This window comes from Marmota flaviventris, chromosome 11 (assembly GCF_047511675.1).
Source record: "Marmota flaviventris isolate mMarFla1 chromosome 11, mMarFla1.hap1, whole genome shotgun sequence".
NCBI lineage: Eukaryota > Metazoa > Chordata > Mammalia > Rodentia > Sciuridae > Marmota > Marmota flaviventris.
In genome coordinates this window covers 85,671,860-85,685,024 of record NC_092508.1, presented here as the reverse complement: position 1 = coordinate 85,685,024, position 13,165 = coordinate 85,671,860, and the positions used below count along the sequence as shown (strand labels likewise).

The 13,165-nt window shown below is 35.8% G+C and overlaps 1 protein-coding gene across 13 annotated transcripts in view; it reads right to left on the bottom strand.

Moving 5' to 3' along the window:
- The window catches only part of Gtdc1 (glycosyltransferase like domain containing 1), a 374,674-nt gene that overhangs the window by 62,109 nt on the left and 299,400 nt on the right, over nt 1–13,165 (bottom strand). For all 13 annotated transcript variants that reach the window (XM_071619200.1, XM_071619206.1, XM_071619212.1 and 10 more), the window contains one exon: nt 8,785–9,135. In XM_071619200.1, the coding sequence (XP_071475301.1) occupies nt 8,785–9,135 (351 nt within the window). The remainder of the gene's footprint in view (nt 1–8,784; nt 9,136–13,165) is intronic.

Sequence of the window (13,165 nt, the reverse complement as noted above, 5' to 3'; positions counted from 1 at the left end):
GCACCAGGAAAAAAAAATCTACAGGGATCTTCCCTTCTGAATTTATTTTTTCAATAATGGAAATTACTTTGGTTTTAACCAGTTTGAGCCTTTCTCCCTTTCAAATACTTCTGTCCTTCTGTTAAAATGAATTGTCTGATTTTCCCAAAGAACGATTTGTATTTGCAACTGCTATTTTAAAGGCATTTTATAAGAAACTAAAAAGAACCATAGGTTTTCTAAAAAAGCAATGCTGATCACTTCTACCTGTAATTTTGGAAATTTAACCCCTTTATGTTTCTATTGTCCTCAGCTGGACTCATTGAACAGGTGATAATCAACCACCCTGTAACTCATCATTGTTAACATCAAGAAACATTGACAAATTATCTCCACATGCCAGGTAGTCTGGCTAGATGCTATTGAAACCTGCTCCCTGTCCAAATAAAATAAAAATGTTTTTGCCTCTATCCTAGAGGACCTTCGGACCTAAAACAACTGACATCATTTAAAACATGAAAAGAGTATGGCTAGGAGGCATGTGGAAAGTGCAAACTCTGTTACATGTTTATGGGGTGCACTGGACAGCACAGTGCCCTTGCTGCATGGAAACTCACAGTCAGGGGATTCACACATCACTGGAATTTAAATAAGGGCAGATGTATGAGGAAGAAAAAAATGTTTCAGTGAATCTGTGCATAAATGTAAGAGTAACAGCCACCATGCAAAGATAGAAAATAACCATGAGGGGCGGGGGTGGTAGTGGATGTCTGTAGTCCCAGCAACTTAGGAGTTTGAGACAGGAGGATCATAAGTTTAAAGCCACCCTCATCAACTTAGTGAGGCCCTAAGCAACTTAGTGAGACCCTTTCTCAAAATAAAAAATAAAATAAAATAAAATAAAAAGAGCTGGGCATTGGGAATGTAGCTCAGTGGTGAAGTGTCCCTGGATCGAATCTCCAGGACAAAAATAAAAAAGAGCAACAGGAGGGACATTAGTCCTGAGAGGAAAGAGTGGGTTAATTATAGAAAGGTCAACTGGGATGGTGTGGAGAAAAGCTAAACAGAAAAATCCATTTTAACATACACAGGTTAAATGTAGGGGACATAAATATGTGTAACAAATAAATAAATTGACATACCCATCCATCCATATATCTACACACCCATCCATATCAGTGACTATCTACTTCTAACTCATCTGCCCCTCATCTGTGATATTACGTGAAGTCTGGTAAAATAATATGATCAAAAGAACGGTGTCAGAAAAGAGACAGGGGTCTTAAATGGTTGAAAATGATTGTCATAAGCATCTTAAATTCAAATACCTTCTTTTGCAGTAATTGTTTATGAAGGCAGTCAAGATTAGAGAATGTTTTAAACACCACAGTCAAGAAAGGTAACAAGAGCTTTAGTTTATGATATTCTAGAGATAACAGTCTCATGACAGGTAGAAGATGCTTATGACATAGTGTGCTAGTGTTAAAAACACCTCAAGAGGCAGTGAGAACCTAAATGTTGAATATGTATTTATTTTTTTATATGTTCAATTATTTGGAAAATGGCAAGAAACCCAAAAGTGCTGTAGTGGAAATTATAAATGGTATTTGGGTAAGGCTATTTAAAAAAAAAAATTGGCTATGAATTTTTTAGTACTTATTTTCCTAAAACTTAGTCAAAATTCTGTAAGAGTCCCATAAATTCATTTAATAGTGCTATTTTAGAGGACAAAATAAAACTAGTAGATCATACAGCACCTGGTTAATTTGAGTTGGGTATCTGATTACATTTTTTTCAAAGATTCTAGTACAGTTCTCTAGAGAGCATTTTGTTTTTCAAATGCCAGAGCTCATTTGTAATTCTTTATGTACAAAATCAAACAAATGAGCAAACAAACAAAACTTTCCCAAAGAACTCTAGGCAAGAGAATATAACTGCAGAAAACTGATTGAATTGGGAATGATTATAATCAATTAGAATCTGATTATTCATGTGAACTTTGACCAATTGATGGTTAAAAAGAGAACTGGTTAGATGATCCCTTTCAAAGAGCTCTTAGTCACTATGCCTAGTAAATCTCAAAGCTAGCCATTTTGTATTAAAAGTGGCTAGAGGGCAGTGATTATTTACATGAAAGATTATGTAACTGTGAAAATGGCTTGTGCTCCTAAAGAAACATCTATGGAATCATCTTTATTTAGAGGTCAGAACAAGTAAGATGGATGTGCACAGGTCTTTAGTGGCATGCACTGAAAGGCAGGTAGCCAGACCAATGACCATTGTTCCCAGAACTATGATTCTGTGAGGACCTTTATTTTTCTTTCAGATAAACAGATTTATACAAAACACTAAAATAGAGCACAGAATATTAGTGTACAAATACTAGCACTTTGACTTTCTGTTCCTGTCTTGGCATGGCACCTGAAGACTGATATCCAAAATTATTCAATCCAAAATTATTCTATTATAAGCAAATGACCAGTAAAACCTGTAAGATTTGACTACCCATCAAACTTTTCTGATGGTATCTCGGCAATGAGAAGACCAAGGTAACTTTGCTTTGACCTGAAAAACAGATTCCAACCCTCTAACATGCATCTTTGCAGAAGGCAGTCATCATTCTTTTTTTCCCCAAAGTGTATTTTTAAACCTCAGTGAGTCAAAGAATGAAAAAAGGCAATTTGTTTAACTACCAAGCATTAAAGCACAATTTTCCATTTTATATCACTTATTTTTATTTAGAAAGTTTCTAAAAATATAGATGTCAGATTCTTTCAATATTAAGGTACATGTTTCTCTCCAGTGACTCACCTAAGTGTGTTCAAATCTGTTTTTATTTCTCAATGACTGGACTCTGTCCTTTCCAGATTTATATTCTTAACTGTAATCAACTTCACATAAATCAATTTATCAACATTATTTGGAAAATGCTGCAAATACCATAGAGATCATAGTCATTCAATTTAAAGTGAAAAGCTCTGACAATTTCCCCATAGTCCAAGTGAAGAGGTTCATGGTAGAACTCCTAAATGTAGCTACTCTAGTAATTTCAAAATTCTTAACATGCCACATAGCCCATTCCTTTCTAATCTTTCTTAACCAGAATACACACCTCCATAGGGGCCACTTCCAGGGTTTTCAAGACCAGAACAGAATTTCAGAGATCATAGATCTCTACCCTGTGGTTTTCTAACTACCTAACCCACATAAAAGCTAATTCTGTTTGGTCTGAGAAAGTTTTCTTATATATGATGATGGCTTGTTTGCAACCAACTGCTAAATAAAAAATTGAAATACAATATAATATTTTAACATTCAGAAAATGAAATATTTAGACTCTAGCACTAAAAATTAGGCACTTCCAATGGCGAGTGACAGCCATATTTATTTTTTTTAAATACATCTTTTTAGTTGTCAATGGACCTTTATTTTATTTATTTATATGTGGTGCTGAGAATCGAATTCAGTGCCTCACATATGCTAGGCAAGCACTCTACCACTGAGCCACAACCTGAGCCCCCATATTTGTATGTATGTGACTATCAGTCACATGTGATATTGATTTGCAAAGAGTAGTCTAATACTAAGATGTAATTTGCCCTTTTCATTGTTTTGACACATGCCCTGAGAGTGCAAAAGCATTGATGGGTAAAACTCCAGTAGTCTTAGCACAATTAAAGGCAATGGCAGCAAACTGAACTAGAAGACACCGGATTCTTCAATACCTGAACCCTCTGTAAAAGAGAAAAAAAGAAAAGGAACACATCTGTTTCACTTAAGAATGTCCTTGAAGAAGTGGGAAAAATTATTAATTTCATAAAATTCAACCTTTTGTTAGATGTCTTTTAATAGTCTCTGTGATAAAATTTGAAATACATATAATGCACTTTTACTGTACACCAAGATACAATATGGGCTCTCCTGAGGAAAAGTATTGTACAATTGTTAGTACTCTGAGTTAAACTACTGGCCTTTTCCATGAAATACTGAGTTTAATTGAAAGAACTAAAACTATGTTAATCACACTAGAAAATTTGGCAGACATTTTCTCAAATATGAACAATGTGAATCTATTACTACTGCAAGGAAAACAACTAATATATTTGCTGTAATTATAAATTCAAGCTTCTAAGTGACCATTAGAATTTTTGAAAAATTGTATCTACACTATGAGCTTAATAGATTCCCAAGACTCAAAAATGTCTCTTATGAGACATTTTTGGTGATGTTAACAAATGTGAGTTTTTGAAACTGTATAATGAATTGTGTTTTTGAAAGATCTGCATTATTGAGGAAGCCTATATTCTTTGAATGACCAATGCATGATGCCACAAAATCCATTCAAACTGCAAGTAGCAGAGCATGAAGAACTCATTGCGTGGTCTCAGACTCCACATTGTGACTAACCTTTTCTTGTGTCATTTCAAAGAAGAATATCAACAGTACAAGAATAGGTCATTAAAACATTCTCTTTTCCAAAGACATCTTTTTGAGAGGAGGATTTCTCCATAAATTTCTATCAAAACAACATATTACAATAGATTGAATACCTAAAGAGATGGAAGAATTCGATTATCTTCCGCTTAGGCATTAGATTTACATAAATGTATGATAAGATCACTCTTTGCAGTATTAGATTTTGATTTGGAAAACAGTTATTTTCATAAAAATTCACTTTTTACATTACCATGTACTTAGTTGATTATTGTTTTTTTAAAAAAATGATTTAATGTAGATTTTAAAACTTTTTCCTAATATTAATTCCTAATACAGTGAATATTAATAGTTACAATACCAATAACAAGAACCCTTAGGTGTCCCACCAAGTTTTAGAAGTGTGAGGAGGGTTTTGAGATGAAAATGTTTTGAGAACAAGGGCTTTGAGAGTATGAGCTTTCGATGCCTTCTAAGCTTGTGTTCTCTGTCCCTCCAGCAGTGTGTCTCTGTGACCATTACACTTCAGAGAACATTTACATAAAAGTTGGAAACCGCTGCAATGTTACAGTTTTTGTGTAACATTTGGAAAGAAAATAGTTAAAAAAATAAGGACTGCAAATTGCAGTGGAGTTTTTACAGGTCTTTCCCTATAAGTCATTTCTATTAAGCGTGCTTTGCTGTAGATGTTTAGAACAAAACATTAAAGACTGGGTAGAAAGGAGAAAACAAATTACTCTGCAGAGAACCCAGCAACTCTGCTAAAATGCTGTCAGTTATTTATCTACTGTCAGCAGAGGTTGCACACTATAATCCTTGACAAGCTCAGATTCAGAAAGACTGAAGAGAGGGGGCAAGCCTTGCATTTAAGGGCCTGTTCTCATGCACAGACATTTTAACACAGATTTAAAGCCAGAATGTATCTTCTAGAAAATGTCACATTTGATTTTGATACATATCCTAGCAAGGAGGCTCTACATTTGGTTGACTTAGTACAAGATATGTTAGAGGGTAACACTATATTTTAGGCCATTCATGATCCCAGTGTGGAACTAACACAATGAGGTCAGCATCACTTCATTTTTAGAGTTGGCTACCACAACTGTATGATATCATGGGCATATTTTTTATGATAAGGAGGAGGGTTTTATTTTTGTTTTGTTAGGCGTTGGTAATGACAGAGTCTTACAACCCTGTTGCCCTCTCCAGTGTCTATTTCTCCTTTATGTTTACAAGGGAAACAACCATTGATGCTTTCTCCTGCCCCCAAAACACCTTCTCTCTGGAAAATGTGCATGGCCAAGGCAATCTTGCAACAGACTGAAGAGCTTCCTACAGGCAACTCCAAGGAAAAGCCCCCTTCAAGCAGGTGAAATCACTTGGAGTACTGACAACAAAATGAAAAACATAAGGCTCAAACTCGTCCTTTTGCAGATGAGTCAAAACCTTGGTCCTTCCAGTGGAAACCCTGGTTTCCTTTAGAATATGATTCACATTGACTGGTCAGTGTTATGATTTCTACCCATACAATCAGGGGTCTAAATAAATGTGTGCTTGTAGCTGGGGATGTTTGATGAATGCTGAACCAGAATCTTAATTTTCTAATTCATATTCACCAATTAAAAATAAACTGTATTTTTATGAGCAAATTTACATAAATCAGATGATAAGGCATCTACCACTAAAGGGTAGGAGTTCAGCTCCCAACATTTGCATATATTCTCCTAAAGAAAATATAGGCATTTTAGATTTTCATTGAAGAGTCTTGCTGCGCTGGAACTCTAATGGGCTTAGAACAGTAAATTTTGAAGAAACTGATTGCTACCCCTGTAGCTAGTAAATGTCTGCCTAGACCCAGTGGCATTTGAAAAAAGTGTTTTATCATAAAATTATCCCAGCAGAGTCCATTCTGCAAGATAACATCATCATCATCATCATCATCAGTACTCCATGCAGGACCCAACAGCTCTGGCACAATATTGCCAGTCATTTATCTGTTGTCAGCACAGGTTACACACTGTAATCCTTGACTGCCTCGGAATTAGAATGTCTTTGATGTCCCCACAAGAGTTTTTTGCCCGAAGGCTTTACCAATGCTCCGCGGCTCAGTGTTTATTCCTCGTAATCTTCCTCTCATCTCCAGGCTAGCAGTGACAGATGGTTATGGGCACACAATAGTATTAAGAGTTTGATATTTTTTTTATGCTGTGCTCTCTGTACAACAAATAGCTATCAGACGCGGGCCAGAGAGCTGACATGGCTCGCTTAGGTAATGGCAAACAAACAGCTCGGGTTGATGCTTTCTGTCATTTCCCCTCCTAACCCTGCTTGTTTTCATTGTATACTCTCAAAGGTAAACTATATTAACCTTATAGACTGTTATTAAAAAGATATATCTATATGAGCATAAAGTGCTTTTCTTTTCTCTTTTTCTTACTCTTTTGATTATGAAAGTAATACTGCTGACATATTGAACAAATATCGAATGTCAACATAAATTTTTAGTGTGTGATAATATCCCCCTTCATATAGCTGTGTGTCAGGCGGGAACCCGCGGATGATGCATAGCAGTAAATAACCCAAACAAAATTAGTTCTCTTGTCAGCTTCTACCTTGTATGTCCCCAGGCATCAGTAAAATTGACTGCACGCTAGATTTTCAAAATTAGCCCTAATGTTAGCTATGTGTCTGGCAACCTCCAAGTTTCCAATGTTCTACTATATTACCCGTAAGGATGAATGTGTTACTTTTATATTTTGGCATTTACTCTTGCTGATGCGGCTTTTTTCCCTCTTCTCCAAATTAAAAATAATTTAGCTTTAACAATAAGAATGTGCACAAACATAATGCTGCATCTCTTTAAGCAACTAACTTTAGGCAATTAAATTAAATTAAAGCAAAAATATACAAAGGAAGAGAGGGAATTATTCAATTTAATATTGTTAATTTTATTAACATAGCTCTGTCTTATTTTGTGCAAAGTATTGAATAACATGGTTCTCTCACTCTTTCCTCTATATTGCTGTTTTGTAAAAGCAGTCTAGAAATTATTTAATTTAGCGTTTTTTATGACAATCCAGAACCAAACTTTTTAGAACTGATTTTCTTGCAAAAAAATATTCTTTTCAGAGACAACTAAAGATTGGTGTAATAAAAGAACAGGCTGTTCTGAAGGAAGTAAATGAGGTCATGTATTTTACCTTGAAACAGGTTAATCTCATCCACACCCAGTGCATTTTAAACTAACACAAAAGAATACAGAACACTGTTACATTCTAAGTAAAATATGATTTCCAAATAAACGTTATTCCCTGAGAGGGGGTATGCGGGAAGTGTGATGAGGAAAAAACAAATCCAAAAACTCATTCCACATCAACTTTCAATGCCTAAATTTTATGTTCATACATTTAGAATCAAAGACAAAAATCCCTTTAGGTACCAGATGCTGCAGATCAACTGGGAGAGCTTCTGGAGTTTTAATGTGCTGGAAGTCAAATCCTCGGCAAAGGCGCTTTGGCCGGCCGGTGTGCTGTGCTTATTAATTCACCTGCAAACAGTTGCTCTCAGAAAATCGGACCTAATGATCAGCCCAGCAATGCTGCAATAAAGAGACCATAATCTGTGGGGGAAGTGAACTCTAATCAGGCCACACGCAGATTAAACTAACTGGGAGGAATAAAAACTAGATTAAAATGTTCATGCCTAATACCAGAAGATTATCAGGACATTTTACCTCCTTAAATCCTAATTTATAGAAGCCATGGTTAAGTTTATGAGTTTATATTTGGTGGGATTATATGTTGCAGTTGATTTTCCTCTGTTTAGAAAAGATTCGGAAAGACAGTATTTTGCTTAGCAAAATACAGAAGCATTTGGAAGAAAGGAAACTGTTTCAAGTGTACTGATTTATTATGACAAGTAAAACAAAGCCATCCAGTTGAAACTGGTCAAAGTAGTGGTAAATAATGGAAATTGTTCGTGTCTTAACAGTAATACTGCTTTATCAATGTATACAAATGAAACAGTGCTGTGACAATGTTGCGTGTGGGTTTATATAAAATGGTATGCTATTCTTATATGTTGATACTTTGAAACTTCTTGAACAAAATTCAATTTCCTAGAAGTGTCTGGCTACTATTGTTAGTTGAGCAAATCATTGCAAACAATTGTCTGTAATTCAAATTTAATCTAAACACACAATCATTAATGTAAAGATCTTGAGTAGTAGCATGTTGTCACTATATTACTAGTACTACTATATTAAAATGATTTTTCTAAAGGTATAAAGTCAGAGAATTAATAAGTTAATCATCAAAATATATATTCTATTACTAGTTCTACAATTTACTAAATTGGCATGTCTTGACTTACCATCTATGAGGCCAAACAATATGCAGTGGTCTCTGCTGATCATCAATTCCTCGCAGAGTGTCACAGGTATTAAGAGTCAGATTTTGTTCATTTTCCCCACAATGAGAGCTTGAATCATCAGACCAGTTGGATTGTCTCAAGTCTGGCTCTTGCATCGATGAGTCATCCAGGTTTTCTTGTACAGTATCAAGGTCAAAGTGTTCATTATACTCTGAATTAAAATTCTCCAATAAATTCTCAGAATCTCCTTGCTCCTGTTGGGAAGGACAGGCCATGGATGGAGCAGAACCGCCATTTCCTTTAAGGCTGAGCATCCTCTTTAAATGGGTTATTTTGTGCTTGGGCATGAATCTGTTACAAAAAGGGAATGCAATATGCTTTTAGTGAAAAAAAAAAAAAAGTAAGATTTGTCCCTTACCTTCCCGTAAGGACATGATGATTATGTATAAAACTGAAAAAGATAAAACCAATATAAAAAAAAATTTCTAGAAAAAGAGCAACAAGTATGTGCTACCAAGAAAAGATTCAAAGGTTTCAAACTGAACTAGACTGTATTTGAATGGTTTCCAAAGAGTTTCTGCGGCTATGAAACCTACACTGCCCATACATAAAATACAAGATCACAGAGACTGTTACTCCTCCGTCACTCTTCTTTCTGGATTTTCATTTTTTGTCTTCCAATCACCACATAGCTCAGCACTGGGTTTCAACTTGCTTGTTCATTGTCCTACATAAATGTTGGAAACTTCCTTGGTTAACTCTTGCCATTTCTGCTCACATTATTGTTCTGTATTCTTTACCACCTATGAGGCCAGACAATGTGCAGTGCTTGTACAGTATTACGGTAATACTATTGTTGTACAGTAAATACTATTAAACTGATCCTGGCTGATATTTCTTGAAGTATATCTAATATCTTTTCCATTATCATTTCTCCTGCATCCCTCCAGAATGCTTTGTCTCGATTCAGAGTTCAATATCTGCTTATTGATAAAAGAATGTAAATAAAATGAAATCTTAAAAATTCTACTACAGCCTAACATCTGTGAGTCATACTTAACAAATACAGGATCTATCTCAAAGGGATCTCCATACAATGAGGAATAAACCAAGAATGCATGAACAGAGTTGGAGAGTGATGTGTGAATACCCAACTAACCTATGTTGGAACACACGAGATGCACAATGGACACTTCATTTTTTTTTTTTTTAACCTGAGGGGAACAGGAGATTCATCCTGAGTTGGGGGTCAGTAAAGGATTAAAAGGGATTTGACTGAAGGATTTTGCAAATTGGGGAAGTTCTGGATTGAGGGGCCAGTGGGATTAAAGGAAATTATGTGCAGGCACATGACTGTTCTGGAAATAATAGGCACCCTAAAAAGACTGGGCTGGAAGCGTGGGGAGGTAGGCCAGGTCAGGCAACCCAGGGCCCCCTCAGGCCCATGGGGAGATTGCTTCTCTTGGGTTGCTAAGTGAAGTCAAGGAGAATATGTGCATTTAGCAGCCAGGTCAGAAAGAAAAACCATAAAAAGAGACCAATAAGCAACATTTGGAAAAGCTGCAAGAGAATTTGGGAGTTATTATCACACTGTGGGAATGAATCAAGAGCGTTCAAAGAATGTATAAAAAGGTGTGTGAAAACCTTGAAGCATACTCCAGCAAGAATTCTGTCCCAGATCATGTGGCTACTCCAGGGGAGTCCCTGTGGAGTGGCATTGGCTGAAACCCTTCAAGATATTAGGGGTTTTATATGAAAAAGAGTCAGAGAAAGGGAATAAGGCAAGAAGGGTGGGGATGGCAAGGGTGAACTTTTTAAAATGGGATATGGGAACTTAGGGATATTCACTTTGGGGACATCTCTAGGGAAGGACGCTTTTCTCTTTTGGGGAAGAGAAAGAAAAGCCTTGCAAGATGGAAGTAAAAAAATGTAATGTTTGTGGTTAATGGTATGTATGGGGAAATGTAGGGTCTTGTATAAGAATAAACCTAGCTTTCTTGAAAGCTGGAGAAGAGAAAAATGATGCAAAGAAAGAAAGAGTTTCAGTTGGAAGATGTAGAATGTCAGGTGTTCATCTGAAGTAAGGTGAATACAGGTAGAAATAGGGTTGAAGATGCCAGCTGAGATCAGTTACTGTGTTGATGAGGACAGGGTGTTAACTAGGGCTGAAAGGACTGCTGATGGGTAAGACTAGGGAACAGTGTGGAACCAGGTGAGGTGGACACAAAGTCATTGGCTGTATGTAGTATGCTATGTGCATTCCAGAATCAGAAAGCTTGCCTGGGGGTTTCTATGCTTGTTTTATAAAACACTTTTAATATCTATTCTGATTTCAAATCGTTGGAGAAAAATCATCTGAATACATACAAACCCTCAGCAATAGATGCTTGTATACAGATAAATAAAATACAAAAATGGCACTAATCTTAAATATGCCATAATAAAATGATAAATTCTTAATTTAAAATGGGAAGAATATTGGATGTGGGGCTGCATGCTCATAGTCCTAGATACTTGGGAGGCTGAGTCAAGAGGATTCCTTGAGCCTAGGAGTTTGAAGCTAATCTGGGCAATATAGTGAGACCTGGACTTAATAAAAAAATAAAAATTAAAAATAAAATCGATATTTACAGATTGCAGTTTATGATATCACAGGTCCAAAATTATTACGGGAGATTTCTTTCTGAAATAAATTAAAAATACTGAAAATATGGAAGGGGCACTGAAGAACTAAAAAGACAACCTCCCCAAGTTCTAATTGATTACCACAGTAAATTAAAAACAAACAAACAAACAAACAAACAAAAAAAAAACGACAATGACAACACCTTCACCTTCTGCCAAACAAACAGGACAAATGGTAAGAGAAGAAACATCTGTACATACCTGGAAAACAATGTGAAACAAGCAAAGTAACCTATTTGTTTGTTAGATAAAGAATGCCAAGCAAGCTTAAAATGGATGTTTAACAAAATTACAAAGTTAGTACACAAAGGATTCACAATGAAAAAAAAAAAATCAATGGGCAGCGAGACAACATATCTTCATTTTAGAAAGCAGTACCATGACCCATCATACAAATCCATTTGTACTGGACAGCATATAAGCAAAACTGCAAATTAAGAGAGACCGGGGATTGGCTGAAGGGTTGTAAACAATGGAAACTGGAGACTGACAAGGAATCTAGCTGTGGGCAAGGTGATAGCCCTGCCTTTTTTTTTTTTTTTTTTACTTTTTAGCTCTGCTTTTATTCAACACGTTTCCTAAGTGTTCTCAAGGATGACAAGAATCCCACGTTAACACAGATTGCAGATGACTGACTTAATAGGTAGTAGTGAATGAGGACATGGAAGGATGTGGAATATAAATAGGAACAGGAATCAAAACAGCTTACAAATCCAATGACATTGAAAAAAATCAGAATAAACCTTGAAAGCAGGTAGGCCACAGGAAAAACACCACTTAGATCCTCCCCAAGTTTGACGAGCAAGTGCTGATTTCACTCAGCAAACTGATGCCCCTTGGTTCTGGATCCTGTTGAAGAGGAAAGGAAGACGGTGTCTGTAGAACAGAACACTGTGTGAATGCTGATTCCATCGGGGGCACCTGAGAACTGGATCTGTTTGAAAATTAGAGAGTTCTTAGAAGAGCAATAATGATGATTAAGGCAATGGAAGAATTGATTTATGAGGACAGATTAAAGGAGCTAAATATGAATAGCCTGGTGAAGTGACAACTAGAGGGGTATATAATAGGAGTCTCCAAGGAAAAAGAATAATTACTTAGCCTGGTACAAGGGGGTATAACTAGGAGTAATGAGATGAAATTAAGAATGGGAAAATTTAAGCTGAATTTCAAGAAAAACTCTCTGACGGTATAATTTATTAGCCCATGGAATTAATTCCCTATGGAAATAGTACGGCTAGGGAAACTTAATAATGGACTGGACAAAATACCAATAAATAATATAGATAACAATCCAGTACTTGAAAGAAGGTAGTTGCAAGCTATGTTTCCCTTGTTTATAGTATCTTTTCATATTTTTCTTTAATACTCTACTTATGATAGTGATTGTCACCAAAAAAAAGTATTTAGGCAATTAGCTCAATCTAACAGGATATCTCCTTTAGTTGTGGGAAGTTAAAAACACTTCAGTTTTCATATACTCCACAGCAACAATGAAGACGGAAACCGAAGCAGTTTATTTAGTTACTTTATTTCAATAGAACTGGCCTTGAAGGAGGCTGGACAAATGTATTAATATTTCTAAAAACAAAACAACCCTCATTCAACATCCCACACAAAGTATATTCTGATCTTCTGTTCCATGAAACTCATATTTTCATAGACATGTTTAATATAAACAATTTATTGCCATAAT